At 40.0% G+C, this 16891-nt stretch overlaps 1 protein-coding gene across 1 annotated transcript in view; it reads right to left on the bottom strand.

Annotated features, from left to right (window-relative positions):
* Positions 1-708: 708 nt before the first annotated feature.
* The window catches only part of LOC115509277 (probable maltase-glucoamylase 2), a 93663-nt gene continuing 77480 nt past the window's right edge, over positions 709-16891 (bottom strand). Inside the window, exons 45-47 of the mRNA XM_030308599.1 lie at positions 8680-8729; positions 5211-5384; positions 709-3877 (exon numbers count right to left, since the gene is read on the bottom strand). Of these exons, the coding sequence (XP_030164459.1) occupies positions 815-3877; positions 5211-5384; positions 8680-8729 (3287 nt within the window). The 3' untranslated portion in view covers positions 709-814. The remainder of the gene's footprint in view (positions 3878-5210; positions 5385-8679; positions 8730-16891) is intronic.

Genomic DNA, 16891 nt, shown 5'->3' with positions numbered 1-16891 from the left:
CATGGTATGTGGGAAAGTCCCTAAGAAAATAAAGCATTATTTTTTAACATTGCTAATTAAATAATCTACTATGATATTAATAACTGTTGCTTTATTGGCCATGTGAGTGCCCCATATCACCAGTGCTGTCAGTTATGGTATCATGTCTTGTAACCCAAGAATAAGTTAGGTTACTTCAATAACTACACCTAAAATGATAGTATTTACAGAGCCTAATATGGTATTATCTGAGCTACCAAAATTATCTATGAAGTCTCTAGCAAAGATGTATAACATATCTACAGTTTAATTGCTGGGACTACAGGAGTTATAATTTTCAAAATAGGAGTATATATTCTGGCTGCAAAAGAAGTATCCATGCCTTCTTTAATTACACTTATAAAAGTAGTCATGGATACATCTTTAGACATATCTGCAAAGTTTACAGTGCTCAGAATAGCCATATATGTAAAAGCTAATGTTAACATTTGTGAAAACTTACGTAGCATAAGATCATGTATCTGTTCATTCATTTTTTATATCTGTAATACTTGTTTTTTTCAAGTTTATGTATTTATTTGGAGAGAGTGTGTGTGTGTGTGTGTGCACATGTAAGAGTTGGGGAGTGGCAGAGAGAAAGGGGGAGAGAGAGTGAATCCTAAGCAGGCTCCACACTGTCCGCGCAGAGAGTGCAGGGCTTGATCTCATGAAATGTGAGATCATGACCTAAGCTGAAATCAAGAGTCAGACTCTTAGCCAGCTGAACCACCCAGGTGCCCCTGTAATAGTTTTTTTAAAGAGATGTCCATAGTAACTGTCCTGCTTCAAGTAGTAATCATGGAACTAGAGTAGCATTTACGGTGTTTGCAGTGTAGGTAGATACAGGAGTGGAAGCATCCATTGTTGTTCTATCAAGAATGGTAGTGTTTAAAGCATATATGGTAATATTTCTACTATCTGTGGTAGCATTAGTTGCAACAATAGGTAAATAACTAACTGCAGAGTTGGCTGTTACCTGATTGTGAGCTGCTGTGTCTAGAAGAACAGTCATTAATGTGTCTGAGGCCATTGTAGCATTTGGAATAGAAACATGGGTAGTGTTATATGGAACACTGTTAGAGTTATCTGCATCAGTAATATTTACTGCATGCCCTGTACCGTTTACAGTGTTGGTGGTGGTATTAGCTATTACACTAGTGCTAGGAGAATAAATATCTGTAGAAGAAGGAGTAGACGTTGTAGGAATAGTAATGCTAGTGCTATTCCCACCGGATATCATAAGGGAAGGAGAACTGGTAATAGGAGTGTGGTTGCCAGCGCTAGCAACATCAGTACTTGTAAAAGAAGTCGTTACCATAGCAATAGCAGTGTTTGTATCATAAGTACTTACAGAAAAAGGAGTTGTAATAGGAAAACTGTTGTTAGTAGTATTAGCACCGGCATTCATAGGAGAAGCAGTGGGTGTAATTAAAACACTATTATTAATGGTAGTGGTATCGGTACTTATTGGGGAAAGAGTAGCGGTAATAAGAACACTAGTATTGGTGCTAGCATCAGTAGTATTTGTTGGGAAGGGGGTGGTTGTGATAGGATGAATACTACTAGTATTGGCAGTAGTACTGGTAGCAGATGGTATAGTGGTATCAGGAATAGTAGTACTAGTTGTAACTTCAATAGTACTTGTAGGGAAAAGAGCTGTTGCAATGGGAAGAGTAGTAGTAGCATTAGCCGTAGTTGTAGGGGAAGGTGTAGTGGTATCAGGATGGGTAGTACTAGTGGTAACTTCAGTAGTACTTGTTGGGAAAGGAGTGGTTGTGACAGGAAGAGTACTAGTGCTAGCAGTGGTACTTGTAGGGGACTGTGTAGTGGTATTAGGAATAATAGTACTAGTTGTAAGTTCAATAGTACTTGTTGGGAATGGAGTGGTTGTGACAGGAAGAGTACTAGTGTTAGCAGTAGGAATACTTGTAGAGGATGGTATAGTGACATGAGAATAGGTAGCATTAGCTGTAGCTTCAGTAATACTTGTTGGGAAAGGAGTGGGAGTGATAGGAAGAGGAGTAGTACTAGCAGTCATACTTGTAGGAGTGGGTGTCGTGGTATCAGGATATGTAGTACTGGTTGTAAATTCAATAGTACTTGCTGGGAAAGCAGTGGTTGTGATAAGAAGAGTACTAGTGCTAGCATTCATAGTTAGAGGGGCAGGTGTAGTGGTATCAGGTCCAGAAGTACTAGTTGTAGCTTCGCTAGCACTTGTTGGGAAAGGAGTGGTTGTAATAGGAAGCGTAGTATTAGAAATAGTACTTGTAGGGGAAGGTGTAATGGTATTAGTAATAGTAGTACTAGTTGTAAGTTCAATAGTACTTGTTTGCAAAGGAGTGGTACTTTCAATAGTACTTGTTTGCAAAGGACTAGTACTAGTGCTAGCAGTAGGGGTACTTGTAGAGGATGGTGTAGTGGCATCAGAACTGGTAGTACTTGTCACTTCAATAGTGCTTGTTGGGAAAGGAGTGGTTGTGACAGGAAGAGTATTAGTACTAGTAGTAGTAGTAGTACTTGTAGCAGCAGGTGTAGGGGTATCAGGACCAGCAGTACTAGTTGTCACTTCAATAGTACTTGTTGCGAAAGGAGTGGTTGTGATAGGCAGAGTACTAGTACTAGTAGTAGTGCTTGTAGGGGCAGGTGTGGTGGTATCAGCACCAGCAGTACTAGTTGTCCCTTCAATAGTACTTGTTGCGAAAGGAGTGGTTGTGATAGGCAGAGCACCAGTACTATTACTGGTAGTAGTACGTGTATGGGCAGGTGTGGTGGTATCAGGACCAGCAGTACTAGTTGTCACTTCAATAGTACTTGTTGGGAAAGGAGTGGTTGTGACAGGAAGAGTACTAGTACTACTACTAGTAGTAGTACTTGTAACAGCAGGTGTAGTGGTATTAGGACCAGCAGTACTAGTTGTCATTTCAATAGTACTTGTTGGGAAAGGAGTGGTTGTGATAGGCAGAGTAGTAGTACTAGTAGTAGTGCTTGTAGGGGCAGGTGTGGTGGTATCAGCACCAGAAGTACTAGTTGTCCCTTCAATAGTACTTGCTGCGAAAGGAGTGGTTGTGATCGGCAGAGTACTAGTGCTAGCAGTAGGGGTACTTGTAGAGGATGGTGTAGTGCTATTAGTAATAGTAGTACTTGTTGTACCTTCCATAGTATTTGTTGGGAAAGGAGTGGTTGTGACAGGAAGAGTACTAGGACTACTACTAGTAGTAGTACTTGTAGCAGCAGGTGTAGTGGTATCAGCACCAGCGGTACTAGTTGTCACTTCAATAGTACTTGTTGGGAAAGGAGTGGTTGTGATAAGAGTACTAATACTAGTAGTAGCACTTGTAGCGGCAGGTGTAGGGGTATCAGGACCAGCAGTACTTGTTGTCACTTCAGTAGTACTTGTTGGGAAAGGAGTGGTTGTGATCGGCAGAGTACTAGGACTAGCAGCAGAGGTACTTGTAGAGGATGGTGTAGTGGGATCAGAACTGGTAGTACTAGTTGTCATTTCAATAGTACTTGTTGAGAAAGGAGTGGTTGTGATAGGAAGAGTACTAGTGCTAGCAGTAGGGGTACTTGTAGAGGATGGTGTAGTGCTATTAGTAATAGTAGTATTTGTTGTATCTTCCATAGTACTTGTTGGGAAAGGAGTGGTTGTGATAGGAAGAGTCGTAGTAGTACTCGCAGAACTAGTGATAACAGTTTCAAAAGTGGTAGCCTTAGTCGTAACTGTAGAAGGATGTAGAGACTCTGTCGGGAAGGTACTTGTCATAGGTGTAGTGGAAATTATAGGGCCACCGTATATCCAGGTAACCTCAGTTAGTTTTTCCAGGTTGATAATCTTGTCAGTCAAATGAATTGTTAGTATCTGCCAGAAAATAAGAGATAAAGTTGGTGTTTCAGAACTACTTAAACATTATATTTAAGGCATATTTCAAATTATAATTTAACAAAAACAGATGTATTCATTCTTTTTCCAGAGAGTAATAAAAGGATATAGATTCCTTTCCAGGTCACTGATTCCAGACAGATAAACAGAAGGATGTGTTGTGTACATGATCCCTGTGCTGGAAATCTGTGTCTTTCCACTTCATCAGGCCAAACCACATTGCTTTCAAGTATTCGAGGCTTTGATAAAAACCAACATGTATTAAAACCTCATTGCTTTGCCACTAGATTTTAACTTTCCCAAAGGCAGGCTGGTTTCATGTTTCACCATCCCCAATGCTGAGTATAAGTGCCTGGCATATAATAGGCATCTGATATGCTACTAAGTTTCCTAAAAAGAAGGTGTTGAGAAATTTTCTGCATCAGTCTTAACCAGGGTGGTCTTGAACACAATAGTCCAGGAAAAATGTGTTGAAGTAGATAATTAGAAAGGACTAGAGAGAGAGAAGCTATCTGAGTGTTCAGAGGGGCGTTTTCCAAAATCCAGATATTAGCAGGTCACTCTTTCACTGCTTGGAAAACAGGAATTATACTTACCTATTTTCCCTTCTGAATGATCCCACCTAAGAGTCACTAGTTCATACTTAGGACAGGTCTAGTGTTCTAACGTGGGATACCTTTCCCTCTGTGGTTACTCTTGGTACACCTCTGCTGGTAATTTGTCTTCCACATAGGCATCTCCTACAGCAGACCCTGCTAGAGGGTCTAGTAGCATCTGCTATTTATGTCACTCCATTTTGTTAACCAAATAATTTTACCTCACATCACAGGTGGGACATATTCACTTTGATGATGACCACAGTTTACTGCCAATTTTCACCAACCTCAAGATCTATCAATTTGACCAGGGGTTAATTTCCCTGGGAGTAATTTCAGGAAGAAGGGAGAAAATCTCCAACAATTTTTATGCGATCACTCTTCTTTTGTTTTAGCCTCTGTCACAGAAGCAAATAAATTTTGTGATGCTAGCCCGAGAGGCTAACTTTACTTAACACATAGCACCATTTCTGGGAAACACATGGAAAGGATTTCATCAGACTACTAAACATTGATCCCTGGACTACATTGGGAAGACTGCCGATGTTGCACATTTCACAAGAGGATTCGATACTCACAATTTTTCATGAACATACTATTGCACATATCTCTATAGCCTTTCAAATAGAAGCACATAAAAGAATGATAATAGTGGTGATAAGTTGGCAGAATAATAAATTTAACTTATAATATGATAATATTCCTTTGAGACATACCTGATTGTAAGGGTCACTCTTGAAATTCTTCTCCATGAATTGCTTGTTGTCATAAGTAAAAGTGACTTGTGTCACATAAGTAGAGTTTACCCCCCAGATTTTAATATATCCAACTTTCAGTGGATTTGAGTCACTCAAATACTTATTGTGCATGGTTTGGATTTGCAATATGTTCTATAAAGAATGTAAAAAGAAAAAAAATACTTAATACGTCTGCTGACAGACTATACTTCACTTTAAAATGTTAAGAAACCTCAAATTAGTATTGTTGTGCTGGTTTGCTGTTTTAATTCTTAAACACCTCATGAAGAAACACTTCCTGAGTACCCGCTACAACAAATTTGATAATGCCAACATTATGAAAATTATTTTACCTATACTGTTACTAATTCTTATAAGGATCTTGAAAAGAAAGCATCATTATCTCAGTTTTACAGATGAGGAAACAGGCTCTGGGAGTGAAGTGAGCAGCTAAATGATATAGATACGTTTGGAATCATGATGGGGCTCTGAGCATTGTACTGTGTGAGTTAACACAGGGTGAACAAAGAATTATGGCAAACAGTCCCTAGACTAAGGACAGTTTGCAACAAATATAGGGACTTGACTAAATCATGAACTTGATTAAGCATCAACACAAGGGTTAAACCAATGTGAGGTAAGTGGCAATGTAGAGCATGATTAAGGCCTAAATGAAAAAAAAAAAAAAAAGAAGGGAGAGGGAAACAAACCACAAGAGACCCTTAACAACAGAGAACAAACTGAGGGTTGATGGAGGGAAGTAGGTGAGGAGTGGGCTAGATGGTGATTGGGCATTCAGGAGGGCACTTGTTGGGATGAGCACTGGGTGTTATATGTTAAGTGATGAATCACTAAATTCTACTCCTGAAACCAATATTGCACTATATGTTAACAAGCTAAAGTTTAAATTAAAAAAAAAAAGAAAATCATAGTGAATATTTGTCATGGGTGTTGAGAGAAAGGAGAAATCACTGTGGAATAGGGTGGTCAAGAGAGGACTTAGGAAGGACATGGAACTTCAGGAAGCCTGGAAGGATGGATGGAGTTAGAAAGGTGAAATGAGAAAGGGAATGGGGGCAGGGACACGTTGAAGAAAGGCACATTCATTGAGCGCAAGAGCTACGGTAGCTGGTGCTGAGCCAACAGGAATAAGACTGGTTACAATGTAAGATAGGATAATGAAGATTTTATACAACAAATCAAGGGGATAGTGGCAATAGAATGATGGTATAAACTCCTTAACTGGCAACAGTAGAAAGAAAAAAAAATATGTTCAATTGTCTTTATGGAGAATTTAATAAGACTTTGAGACTGATTGCACAAGCAGAATCAAGGGGAAATTAAGACAAATGGATAGAACTTGAAGTAAATGGGTGTGCTGAAGCCAGTTGGCACTTACTGATTCGAGAGACCCTACCGTTAAGTTGCCTAGAATTTTGCAGGCCAGTTGATAGCTTGAAATTGGCTAAAATGGTGGGAGTACTTACACCACAGGAATTAGCAAATGCTACAAATCAGCCCCACACCCGCATAACCCCGTACCAGCCAGCACACCATTGGTAATTTTTTTTAAGTTTATTTATTTATTTTTGAGAGAGAGCGAGCACGGGGGGGAGGGGCAGAGAGAAAGGGAGACAGAGAATCCCAAGCAGACTCCGTGCTGTCAGCACAGAGCCCAACGTGGGACTCGAACTCATGAACTGTGAGATCATGACCTGAGCTCAAATCAAGAGTCAGAGGCTTAACTGACTGAACCACCCAGGCACCCCTGAACACCACTGATAATTACCCACAGGGAAAGTTAGAAGCGTTCTTTCATTTCAAACCACTGATCCTTAGAAAAAATTCCATCAAGTGTCACAGAGAAATACAAATTTATTTATCCCTTGTTTAGAATAACAGAAGAATGGAATATTAGAGTTAGAAACTATTCACAGGCGTTTTATCATCAAGAAACACATATTAAACAGGGGAAGTGCCTTCCCCAGGTTAAATAACTAGTTAGCAGTAGAAATAGAACTAAAATCCAGGGCTTCTAAATCAATGTGAGCCATATATGTAATTTTTAATGTTCTCATAGCCACATATTTTTAAAGTAAGAAGAAATAGGAGAAATTGATTTAAAAATACATTTTATTTAACCCAATATATCCCAAATGTTATTATTTTTAACATTTATTCAATATAAAAATATTAATGAGGTATTTTACAATCTTTCAAATTTTCAAGTTAAGATGGTCACATTTCTAGTGCTCAATGGTCACATGTGGCTAGTAGCTATCATATTGGCTAATGCAGCTCTAATAAGATATTTCTCTCAGTCCTGGGTACCATGTTTTAAGAGGAATCTAGACTAATTGTGGTCAAAACAGAATAATCAGATCTGGAAACCTGTAGAAGCACAAAACAGGAGAAGTGTGAAGTTTGCCTGCAGATGTATAATTCCGAGAGAAGACAGAGAGTATACACAATGGACATCTTCAAATCCCTGAAGCAGTGTTATGTATAAAAGACAACAGTTTTGTGTTATACTATTCCTTAAATGCAAATAGGTAAAAATTATAGAGAAGCAAATTCCAGGTCTGACATAGAATGATCATTTAACATGCCTGGTAGATTGGTTGTATTAATTTCTCTAATTATTCACCCTTCCCTATTCATACCCTTTTCTATGTAATTTTGGCAATGCCCTCTCTCTGGATGGGGCGTTCTATTCCACCTTTGTCTTTGAGCTTGGCCATGTAACTCTCCCTCGCTAATAGGATAGTAGTCAACTTGCTGCAAATTGGAGATTTTAAAAAGTGCTCAAGCATTTCCACTACTGTTTTTGCCCTCTTCTGAGGTCATGAAAAGGTCATGCCCAGACCTGCCCATAAGGCCATCCTAGGCCATCGAAGAGCCAGCTGACAGGTATGAGTGAGCACAGCCAGGATCACCCTAGTAGCCTAACAGTTCCGCAACTGAGCGCGCATGTGAGCCAGACAAGATCAGGCAGGTCCAGCCCATGATATCTGACCAGAACTTCCGAACACTACAAACTCATGAGCTAAATAAGTATGTATTGTTACGTACTGCTGAAGTTTTGAGGTTGTTTGTTACACACCATCGTTATGCAATAGATAACTGATCTAGCATTTATCCTGCAAAATATTATTAGCCAAGAAATGCTGTTTCATCCCCAGAAAACATGTTGTACATTTAAGGACTCATTTTGTAACCAGCATTATATGAATTACAAGCATCTTTTTAGAGAATGATGGCATATTGGGTAATTGTCAAAACAAGGACTATCCTTATATTAGTTATCGACAGACCCAATTTATAAATGTAAAGGCAGGAAGTTCCTCCTACTAAGAGGCAGAGTATTATTTCAATACAGTTAACTGATAACGCTTAACCTGCAGCTGACTGGGAATGGATTTATAAAATTCAATAAAAATAGTCTTACCTGAGCTGCTATAAAGTTTGCCAAGAAATAGTTTCCATTTTCATAGGTATCTGCAAGTAAGAAAAAAAGAGTAAGTGACTAGTTGTTGCTTCAACTATAGCAGATAATGTTGCATTTAGTCAACGGGGTCACAGTCACTGATCAGGATAATCATGACCTCTCTGAGGAACACTAAGGATAGTAGCCAAGGGACTATTTCACCCCAGGGTAGCATGGGGATGTACAGATAAGAGGATGTTTCAAGTATGGGTCAAGTGGTTATAAAAAGTGGTTATAAAAGAAAATCTTGGTTGAACTCAGGATAGATACCCCAGATGAGGAAACATGGAGGCTAGTGATCGCTTTTTTCTGTGCTGAAATAGCAAGCATGTAGCCATGAGAGTTGACATGGCTATGATGATAAAGGCTCAAAGCAGAGGACAGTGGTGAAGCATTCAGGCTTTCAAGTCAGATTGGCATGGATTCAAATCCCTGCTCTTATACTTAGTTGTTGTACAAGCTCAGGCAAGTAACTTAACATTCTGTCACCTGTAAAATGGAGATAATAATAGTACCTAGTTCATGGCCTGCTGCATGAGCAGAATAAGTACTCAAAATGTATTGTTCACTATCATTATCTGCATCTTCATTCTTCTTCTCTCCCTACTCTTAGATCATCCCACCACAGTGCTCTAGTTCACAAGCCCTCCTGCCTCTACAAAACTTACTCCACCAGTTCTTCCCCAGACCCTCTCTGCTCCTCCAGGCTCCAATTAGGCTCCATAGGACTCCATTCCGACAAACCCTTTTACTTGACTCTATATCAAGCAACCGCATCTCCACATCTCCTTTTTAGTGCCATCTTATCTCAAAAAAGGTAGCCTCTGTTTGTTATGTCTGTGTACTCAACTCATAATTCAGTCCAACATCTCCTACACTTCAGTTCCTATGTGTTTTTTTTTTTTTTTTTTTACTGATTCTGATCTTTTCAGAGTCACCAGTGACACAGTATATTAAATCTAAATATCTCTTCACAATATTCAGGTTTTTACACCTTTCCCCACACATCCCCTCCTTGAAATCATCCTTAGTAGAGGTCTACTTTACTCATTCTTCTCATGTGGCTTCTGTAACTCCTATTTCTTAAAAGACAGTTTCATTTCATGTTTTGTTCTTGCCCTTATACATCTTTTAATTAACAGTCATGCCACCATGAGCAACAAAGAATTGTCTAGCCCCAAATGTTAGTACTACCAAGGTTGAAGGAATCTGCTCAAAAAAAAAATGCACTTTCTTAAAAAAGAAGAAAGTTGGAGAACTCTGGCTTCCTGATTTCAAAATTTACTCAAAGCAACTGTAATCAAGACTATAGTACTGGCATGAGAATAAATATAGTATATGTATATATAAATATATGTAACTATGTGTGTATGTATATGTAAATATACACAGTAATATGATGAAGATTTATTTCTGTGTCCATAATTCTATTTATATTTAATATGTATAATATAAATATATGCATATATATATAAAATATACATACATCTTCATATTTAAAATCAGTTGATTTTCATTAAGGGTCCCAAAACAACTCATGATGGAGAATAGTCTTTTCACATATTATGCTGGGACAACTGGATATCCACATGCAAGGTAATGAACTTGGATTCTACCTCACACCATATATACAGATCAACACAAAATAGATCAAAGATCTAAATGTGAGAGCTTAAACTCTTAAAATTCTTTTTTTTTTTTTAATGTTTATTTATTTTTTTTTTTATTTTTTTATTTTTTTATTTTTTTCATTTTCTTTCTTTTTTTTTTTTTTTTTTTTTTTTTATGAAGTTTATTGACAAATTGGTTTCCATACAACACCCAGTGCTCATCCCAAAAGGTGCCCTCCTCAATACCCATCACCCACCCGCCCCTCCCTCCCACCCCCCATCAACCCTCAGTTTGTTCTCAGTTTTTAACAGTCTCTTATGCTTTGGCTCTCTCCCACTCTAACGTCCTTTTTTTTTTTTTTTTTTTTTTTTTTCCTTCCCCTCCCCCATGGGTTCCTGTTAAGTTTCTCAGGATCCACATAAGAGTGAAACCATATGGTATCTGTCTTTCTCTGTATGGCTTATTTCACTTAGCATCACACTCTCCAGTTCCATCCACGTTGCTACAAAAGGCCATATTTCATTTTTTCTCATTGCCACGTAGTATTCCATTGTGTATATAAACCACAATTTCTTTATCCATTCATCAGTTGATGGACATTTAGGCTCTTTCCATAATTTGGCTATTGTTGAGAGTGCTGCTATGAACATTGGGGTACAAGTGCCCCTATGCATCAGTACTCCTGTATCCCTTGGATAAATTCCTAGCAGTGCTATTGCTGGGTCATAGGGTAGGTCTATTTTTAATTTTCTGAGGAACCTCCACACTGCTTTCCAGAGCGGCTGCACCAATTTGCATTCCCACCAACAGTGCAAGAGGGTTCCCGTTTCTCCACATCCTCTCCAGCATCTATAGTCTCCTGATTTGTTCATTTTGGCCACTCTGACTGGCGTGAGGTGATACCTGAGTGTGGTTTTGATTTGTATTTCCCTGATAAGGAGCGACGCTGAACATCTTTTCATGTGCCTGTTGGCCATCTGGATGTCTTCTTTAGAGAAGTGTCTATTCATGTTTTCTGCCCATTTCTTCACTGGGTTATTTGTTTTTCGGGTGTGGAGTTTGGTGAGCTCTTTATAGATTTTAGATACTAGCCCTTTGTCCGATATGTCATTTGCAAATATCTTTTCCCATTCCGTTGGTTGCCTTTTAGTTTTGTTGGTTGTTTCCTTTGCTGTGCAGAAGCTTTTTATCTTCATAAGGTCCCAGTAATTCACTTTTGCTTTTAATTCCCTTGCCTTTGGGGATGTGTCAAGTAAGAGATTGCTACGGCTGAGGTCAGAGAGGTCTTTTCCTGCTTTCTCCTCTAAGGTTCTGATGGTTTCCTGTCTCACATTTAGGTCCTTTATCCATTTTGAGTTTATTTTTGTAAATGGTGTGAGAAAGTGGTCTAGTTTCAACCTTCTGCATGTTGCTGTCCAGTTCTCCCAGCACCATTTGTTAAAGAGGCTGTCTTTTTTCCATTGGATGTTCTTTCCTGCTTTGTCAAAGATGAGTTGGCCATATGTTTGTGGGTCTAGTTCTGGGGTTTCTATTCTATTCCATTGGTCTGTGTGTCTGTTTTTGTGCCAATACCATGCTGTCTTGATGATGACAGCTTTGTAGTAGAGGCTGAAGTCTGGGATTGTGATGCCTCCTGCTTTGGTCTTCTTCTTCAAAATTCCTTTGGCTATTCGGGGCCTTTTGTGGTTCCATATGAATTTTAGGATTGCTTGTTCTAGTTTCGAGAAGAATGCTGGTGCAATTTTGATTGGGATTGCATTGAATGTGTAGATAGCTTTGGGTAGTATTGACATTTTGACAATATTTATTTTTCCAATCCATGAGCAGGGAATGTCTTTCCATTTCTTTAAATCTTCTTCAATTGCCTTCATAAGCTTTCTATAGTTTTCAGCATACAGATCCTTTACATCTTTGGTTAGATTTATTCCTAGGTATTTTATGCTTCTTGGTGCAATTGTAAATGGGATCAGTTTCTTTATTTGTCTTTCTGTTGCTTCATTGTTAGTGTATAAGAATGCAACTGATTTCTGGACATTGATTTTGTATCCTGCAACTTTGCTGAATTCATGTATCAGTTCTAGCAGACTTTTGGTGGAGTCTATCGGATTTTCCATGTATAATATCATGTCATCTGCAAAAAGCGAAAGCTTGACTTCATCTTTGCCAATTTTGATGCCTTTGATTTCCTTTTGTTGTCTGATTGCTGATGCTAGAACTTCCAGCACTATGTTAAACAACAACGGTGAGAGTGGGCATCCCTGTCGTGTTCCTGATCTCAGGGAAAAAGCTCTCAGTTTTTCCCCGTTGAGGATGATGTTAGCTGTGGGCTTTTCATAAATGGCTTTTATGATCTTTAAGTATGTTCCTTCTATCCCGACTTTCTCAAGGGTTTTTATTAAGAAAGGGTGCTGGATTTTGTCAAAGGCCTTTTCTGCATCGATTGACAGGATCATATGGTTCTTCTCTTTTTTTTTGTTAATGTGATGTATCACGTTGATTGATTTGCGAATGTTGAACCAGCCCTGCATCCCAGGAATGAATCCCACTTGATCATGGTGAATAATTCTTTTTATATGCTGTTGAATTCGATTTGCTAGTATCTTATTGAGAATTTTTGCATCCATATTCATCAGGGATATTGGCCTGTAGTTCTCTTTTTTTACTGGGTCTCTGTCTGGTTTAGGAATCAAAGTAATACTGGCTTCATAGAATGAGTCTGGAAGTTTTCCTTCCCTTTCTATTTCTTGGAATAGCTTGAGAAGGATAGGTATTATCTCTGCTTTAAACGTCTGGTAGAACTCCCCTGGGAAGCCATCTGGTCCTGGACTCTTATTTGTTGGGAGATTTTTGATAACCGATTCAATTTCTTCGCTGGTTATGGGTCTGTTCAAGCTTTCTATTTCCTCCTGATTGAGTTTTGGAAGAGTGTGGGTGTTTAGGAATTTGTCCATTTCTTCCAGGTTGTCCAATTTGTTGGCATATAATTTTTCATAGTATTCCCTGATAATTGTTTGTATCTCTGAGGGATTGGTTGTAATAATTCCATTTTCATTCATGATTTTATCTATTTGGGTCATCTCCCTTTTCTTTTTGAGAAGCCTGGCTAGAGGTTTGTCAATTTTGTTTATTTTTTCAAAAAACCAACTCTTGGTTTCGTTGATCTGCTCTACAGTTTTTTTAGATTCTATATTGTTTATTTCTGCTCTGATCTTTATTATTTCTCTTCTTCTGCTGGGTTTAGGCTGCCTTTGCTGTTCTGCTTCTATTTCCTTTAGGTGTGCTGTTAGATTTTGTATTTGGGATTTTTCTTGTTTCTTGAGATAGGCCTGGATTGCAATGTATTTTCCTCTCAGGACTGCCTTCGCTGCGTCCCAAAGCGTTTGGATTGTTGTATTTTCATTTTCGTTTGTTTCCATATATTTTTTGATTTCTTCTCTAATTGCCTGGTTGACCCACTCATTCGTTAGTAGGGTGTTCTTTAACCTCCATGCTTTTGGAGGTTTTCCAGACTTTTTCCTGTGGTTGATTTCAAGCTTCATAGCATTGTGGTCTGAAAGTATGCATGGTATAATTTCAATTCTTGTAAACTTATGAAGGGCTGTTTTGTGACCCAGTATATGATCTATCTTGGAGAATGTTCCATGTGCACTCGAGAAGAAAGTATATTCTGTTGCTTTGGGATGCAGAGTTCTAAATATATCTGTCAAGTCCATCTGATCCAGTGTCTCATTCAGGGCCCTTGTTTCTTTATTGACTGTGTGTCTAGATGATCTATCCATTTCTGTAAGTGGGGTGTTAAAGTCCCCTGCAATTACCACATTCTTATCAATAAGGTTGCTTCTGTTTATGAGTAATTGTTTTATATATTTGGGGGCTCCGGTATTCGGCGCATAGACATTTATAATTGTTAGCTCTTCCTGATGGATAGACCCTGTAACTATTATATAATGTCCTTCTTCATCTCTTGTTACAGCCTTTAATTTAAAGTCTAGTTTGTCTGATATAAGTATGGCTACTCCAGCTTTCTTCTGGCTTCCAGTAGCATGATAAATAGTTCTCCATCCCCTCACTCTGAATCTAAAGGTGTCCTCAGGTCTAAAATGAGTCTCTTGTAGACAGCAAATAGATGGGTCTTGTTTTTTTATCCATTCTGATACCCTATGTCTTTTGGTTGGCGCATTTAGTCCGTTTACATTCAGTGTTATTATAGAAAGATACGGGTTTAGAGTCATTGTGATGTCTGTATGTTTTATGCTTGTAGTGATGTCTCTGGTACTTTGTCTCACAGGGTCCCCCTTAGGATCTCTTGTAGGGCTGGTTTAGTGGTGACAAATTCCTTCAGTTTTTGTTTGTTTGGGAAGACCTTTATCTCTCCTTCTATTCTAAATGACAGACTTGCTGGATAAAGGATTCTGGGCTGCATATTTTTGCTATCTAGCACCCTGAAAATCTCGTGCCAATTCTTTCTGGCCTGCCAAGTTTCAAAAGAGAGATCAGTCACGAGTCTTATAGGTCTCCCTTTATATGTGAGGGCACGTTTACCCCTTGCTGCTTTCAGAATTTTCTCTTTATCCTTGTATTTTGCCAGTTTCACTATGATATGGCGTGCAGAAGATCGATTCAAGTTACGTCTGAAGGGAGTTCTCTGTGCCTCTTGGATTTCAATGCCTTTTTCCTTCCCCAGTTCAGGGAAGTTCTCAGCTATTATTTCTTCAAGTACCCCTTCAGCACCTTTCCCTCTCTCTTCCTCCTCTGGGATACCAATTATGCGTATATTATTTCTTTTTAGTGTATCACTTAGTTCTCTAATTTTCCCCTCATACTCCTGGATTTTTTTATCTCTCTTTTTCTCAGCTTCCTCTTTTTCCATAACTTTATCTTCTAGTTCACCTATTCTCTCCTCTGCCTCTTCCATCCGAGCCGTGGTGGTTTGCATTTTGTTTTCCATTTCCTTTAAAGCGTTTTTCAGCTCCTCGTGACTGTTCCTTAGTCCCCTGATGTCTGTAGCAAGAGATTCTCTGCTGTCCTGTATGCTGTTTTCCAGCCCAGCGATTAATTTTATGACTATTATTCTAAATTCACTTTCTGTTATATTATTTAAATCCTTTTTGATCAGCTCATTAGCTGTTGTTATTTCCTGGAGATTCTTCTGAGGGGAATTCTTCCGCTTGGTCATTTTGGATAGTCCCTGTTGTGGTGAGGGCCTGCAGGGCACTTCCCCTGTGCTGTGTTGTATAACTGGAGTTGGTGGGCGGGGCCGCAGTCCGACCTGATGTCTGCCCCCAGCCCACCGCTGGGGCCACAGTCAGACTGGTGTGTGCCTTCTCTTCCCCTCTCCTAGGGGCGGGATTCACTGTGGGGTGGCGTGGCCCGTCTGGGCTACTTGCACACTGCCAGGCTTGTGATGCTGGGGATCTGGCGTATTAGCTGGGGTGGGAAGGCAAGGTGCACGGCGGGAGGGGGGGCAGGCTTAGCTCGCTTCTCCTTAGGTGATCCACTTCAGGAGGGGCCCTGTGGCAGCCGGAGGGAGTCAAATCGCTGCCGGAGGTTTGGCTCCGCAGAAGCACAGAGTTGGGTGTTCGCGCGGAGCGAGCAATTTCCCTGGCCGGAGCCGGTTCCCTTTGGGATTTTGGCTGGGGGATGGGCGGGGGAGATGGCGCTGGCTAGCGCCTTTGTTCCCGGCCAAACTGAGCTCTGTCGTCCGGGGGCTCCGCAGCTCACCCTCCCTTTGTCCTCCAGCCTTCCCGCTTTCCGAGCAGAGCTGTTAACTTATGACCTCCCAGACGCTAAGTCGCGCTTGCTGTCTGAACACAGTCCGTCAGGCCCCTCCGCTTTTGCAAGCCGGACTCGGGGGCTCTGCTTGGCCGGCGAGCCGCCCCTCCGCCCCGGCTCCCTCCCGCCAGTACGTGGAGCGCGCACCGCCTCGCCGCCCTTCCTACCCTCTTCCGTGGGCCTCTCGTCTGCACTTGGGTCCGGTGACTCTGTTCTGCTAATCCTCTGGCGGTTTTCTGGGTTATTTAGGCAGGTGTAGGTGGAATCTAAGTGATCAGCAGGACGCGCGGTGAGCCCAGCGTCCTCCTACGCCGCCATCTTCCCAGAATCCCTCTTAATGTTTATTTTTGAGAGTGGGGGAGGGGCAGAGAGCTAGAGGGAGACAGAAGATCCCAAGCGGGCTCTGGCTGAGAGCAGAAAGTCTCATGCAGGGCTTGAATCCTGAACTGTGACATCATGACCTGAGCCAAAGTCTGATGCTTAACCAACTGAGTCATCCAGGTGTCCCCTAAACTATTTAACTCTTAGAAGAAAACAAGGGTAAATCTTTTTGATCTTGGATTTGGCAATAGTTTCTTAGTATACCACAAAGAGCACAAGCAACAAAAAAATAAATTTGACTTCGTCAAAATGAAAACCTTTTGTGCTTCAAAATGACACTACAAAGTGAAAAGACAATCCACTGGATGAGAGAAAATATTTGCAAATCATATGTCTAATAAGGGACTTGTATCTAGAATGTTTTTTTATAAAAACATTTACAATTCAATAATAAAAAGACAATCTATTG

Source organism: Lynx canadensis, chromosome A2 (assembly GCF_007474595.2).
Source record: "Lynx canadensis isolate LIC74 chromosome A2, mLynCan4.pri.v2, whole genome shotgun sequence".
Classification (NCBI taxonomy): Eukaryota; Metazoa; Chordata; class Mammalia; order Carnivora; family Felidae; genus Lynx; species Lynx canadensis.
The sequence above is the reverse complement of the archived record's forward strand: the minus strand, read 5'-3'. Positions and strand labels throughout refer to the sequence as shown.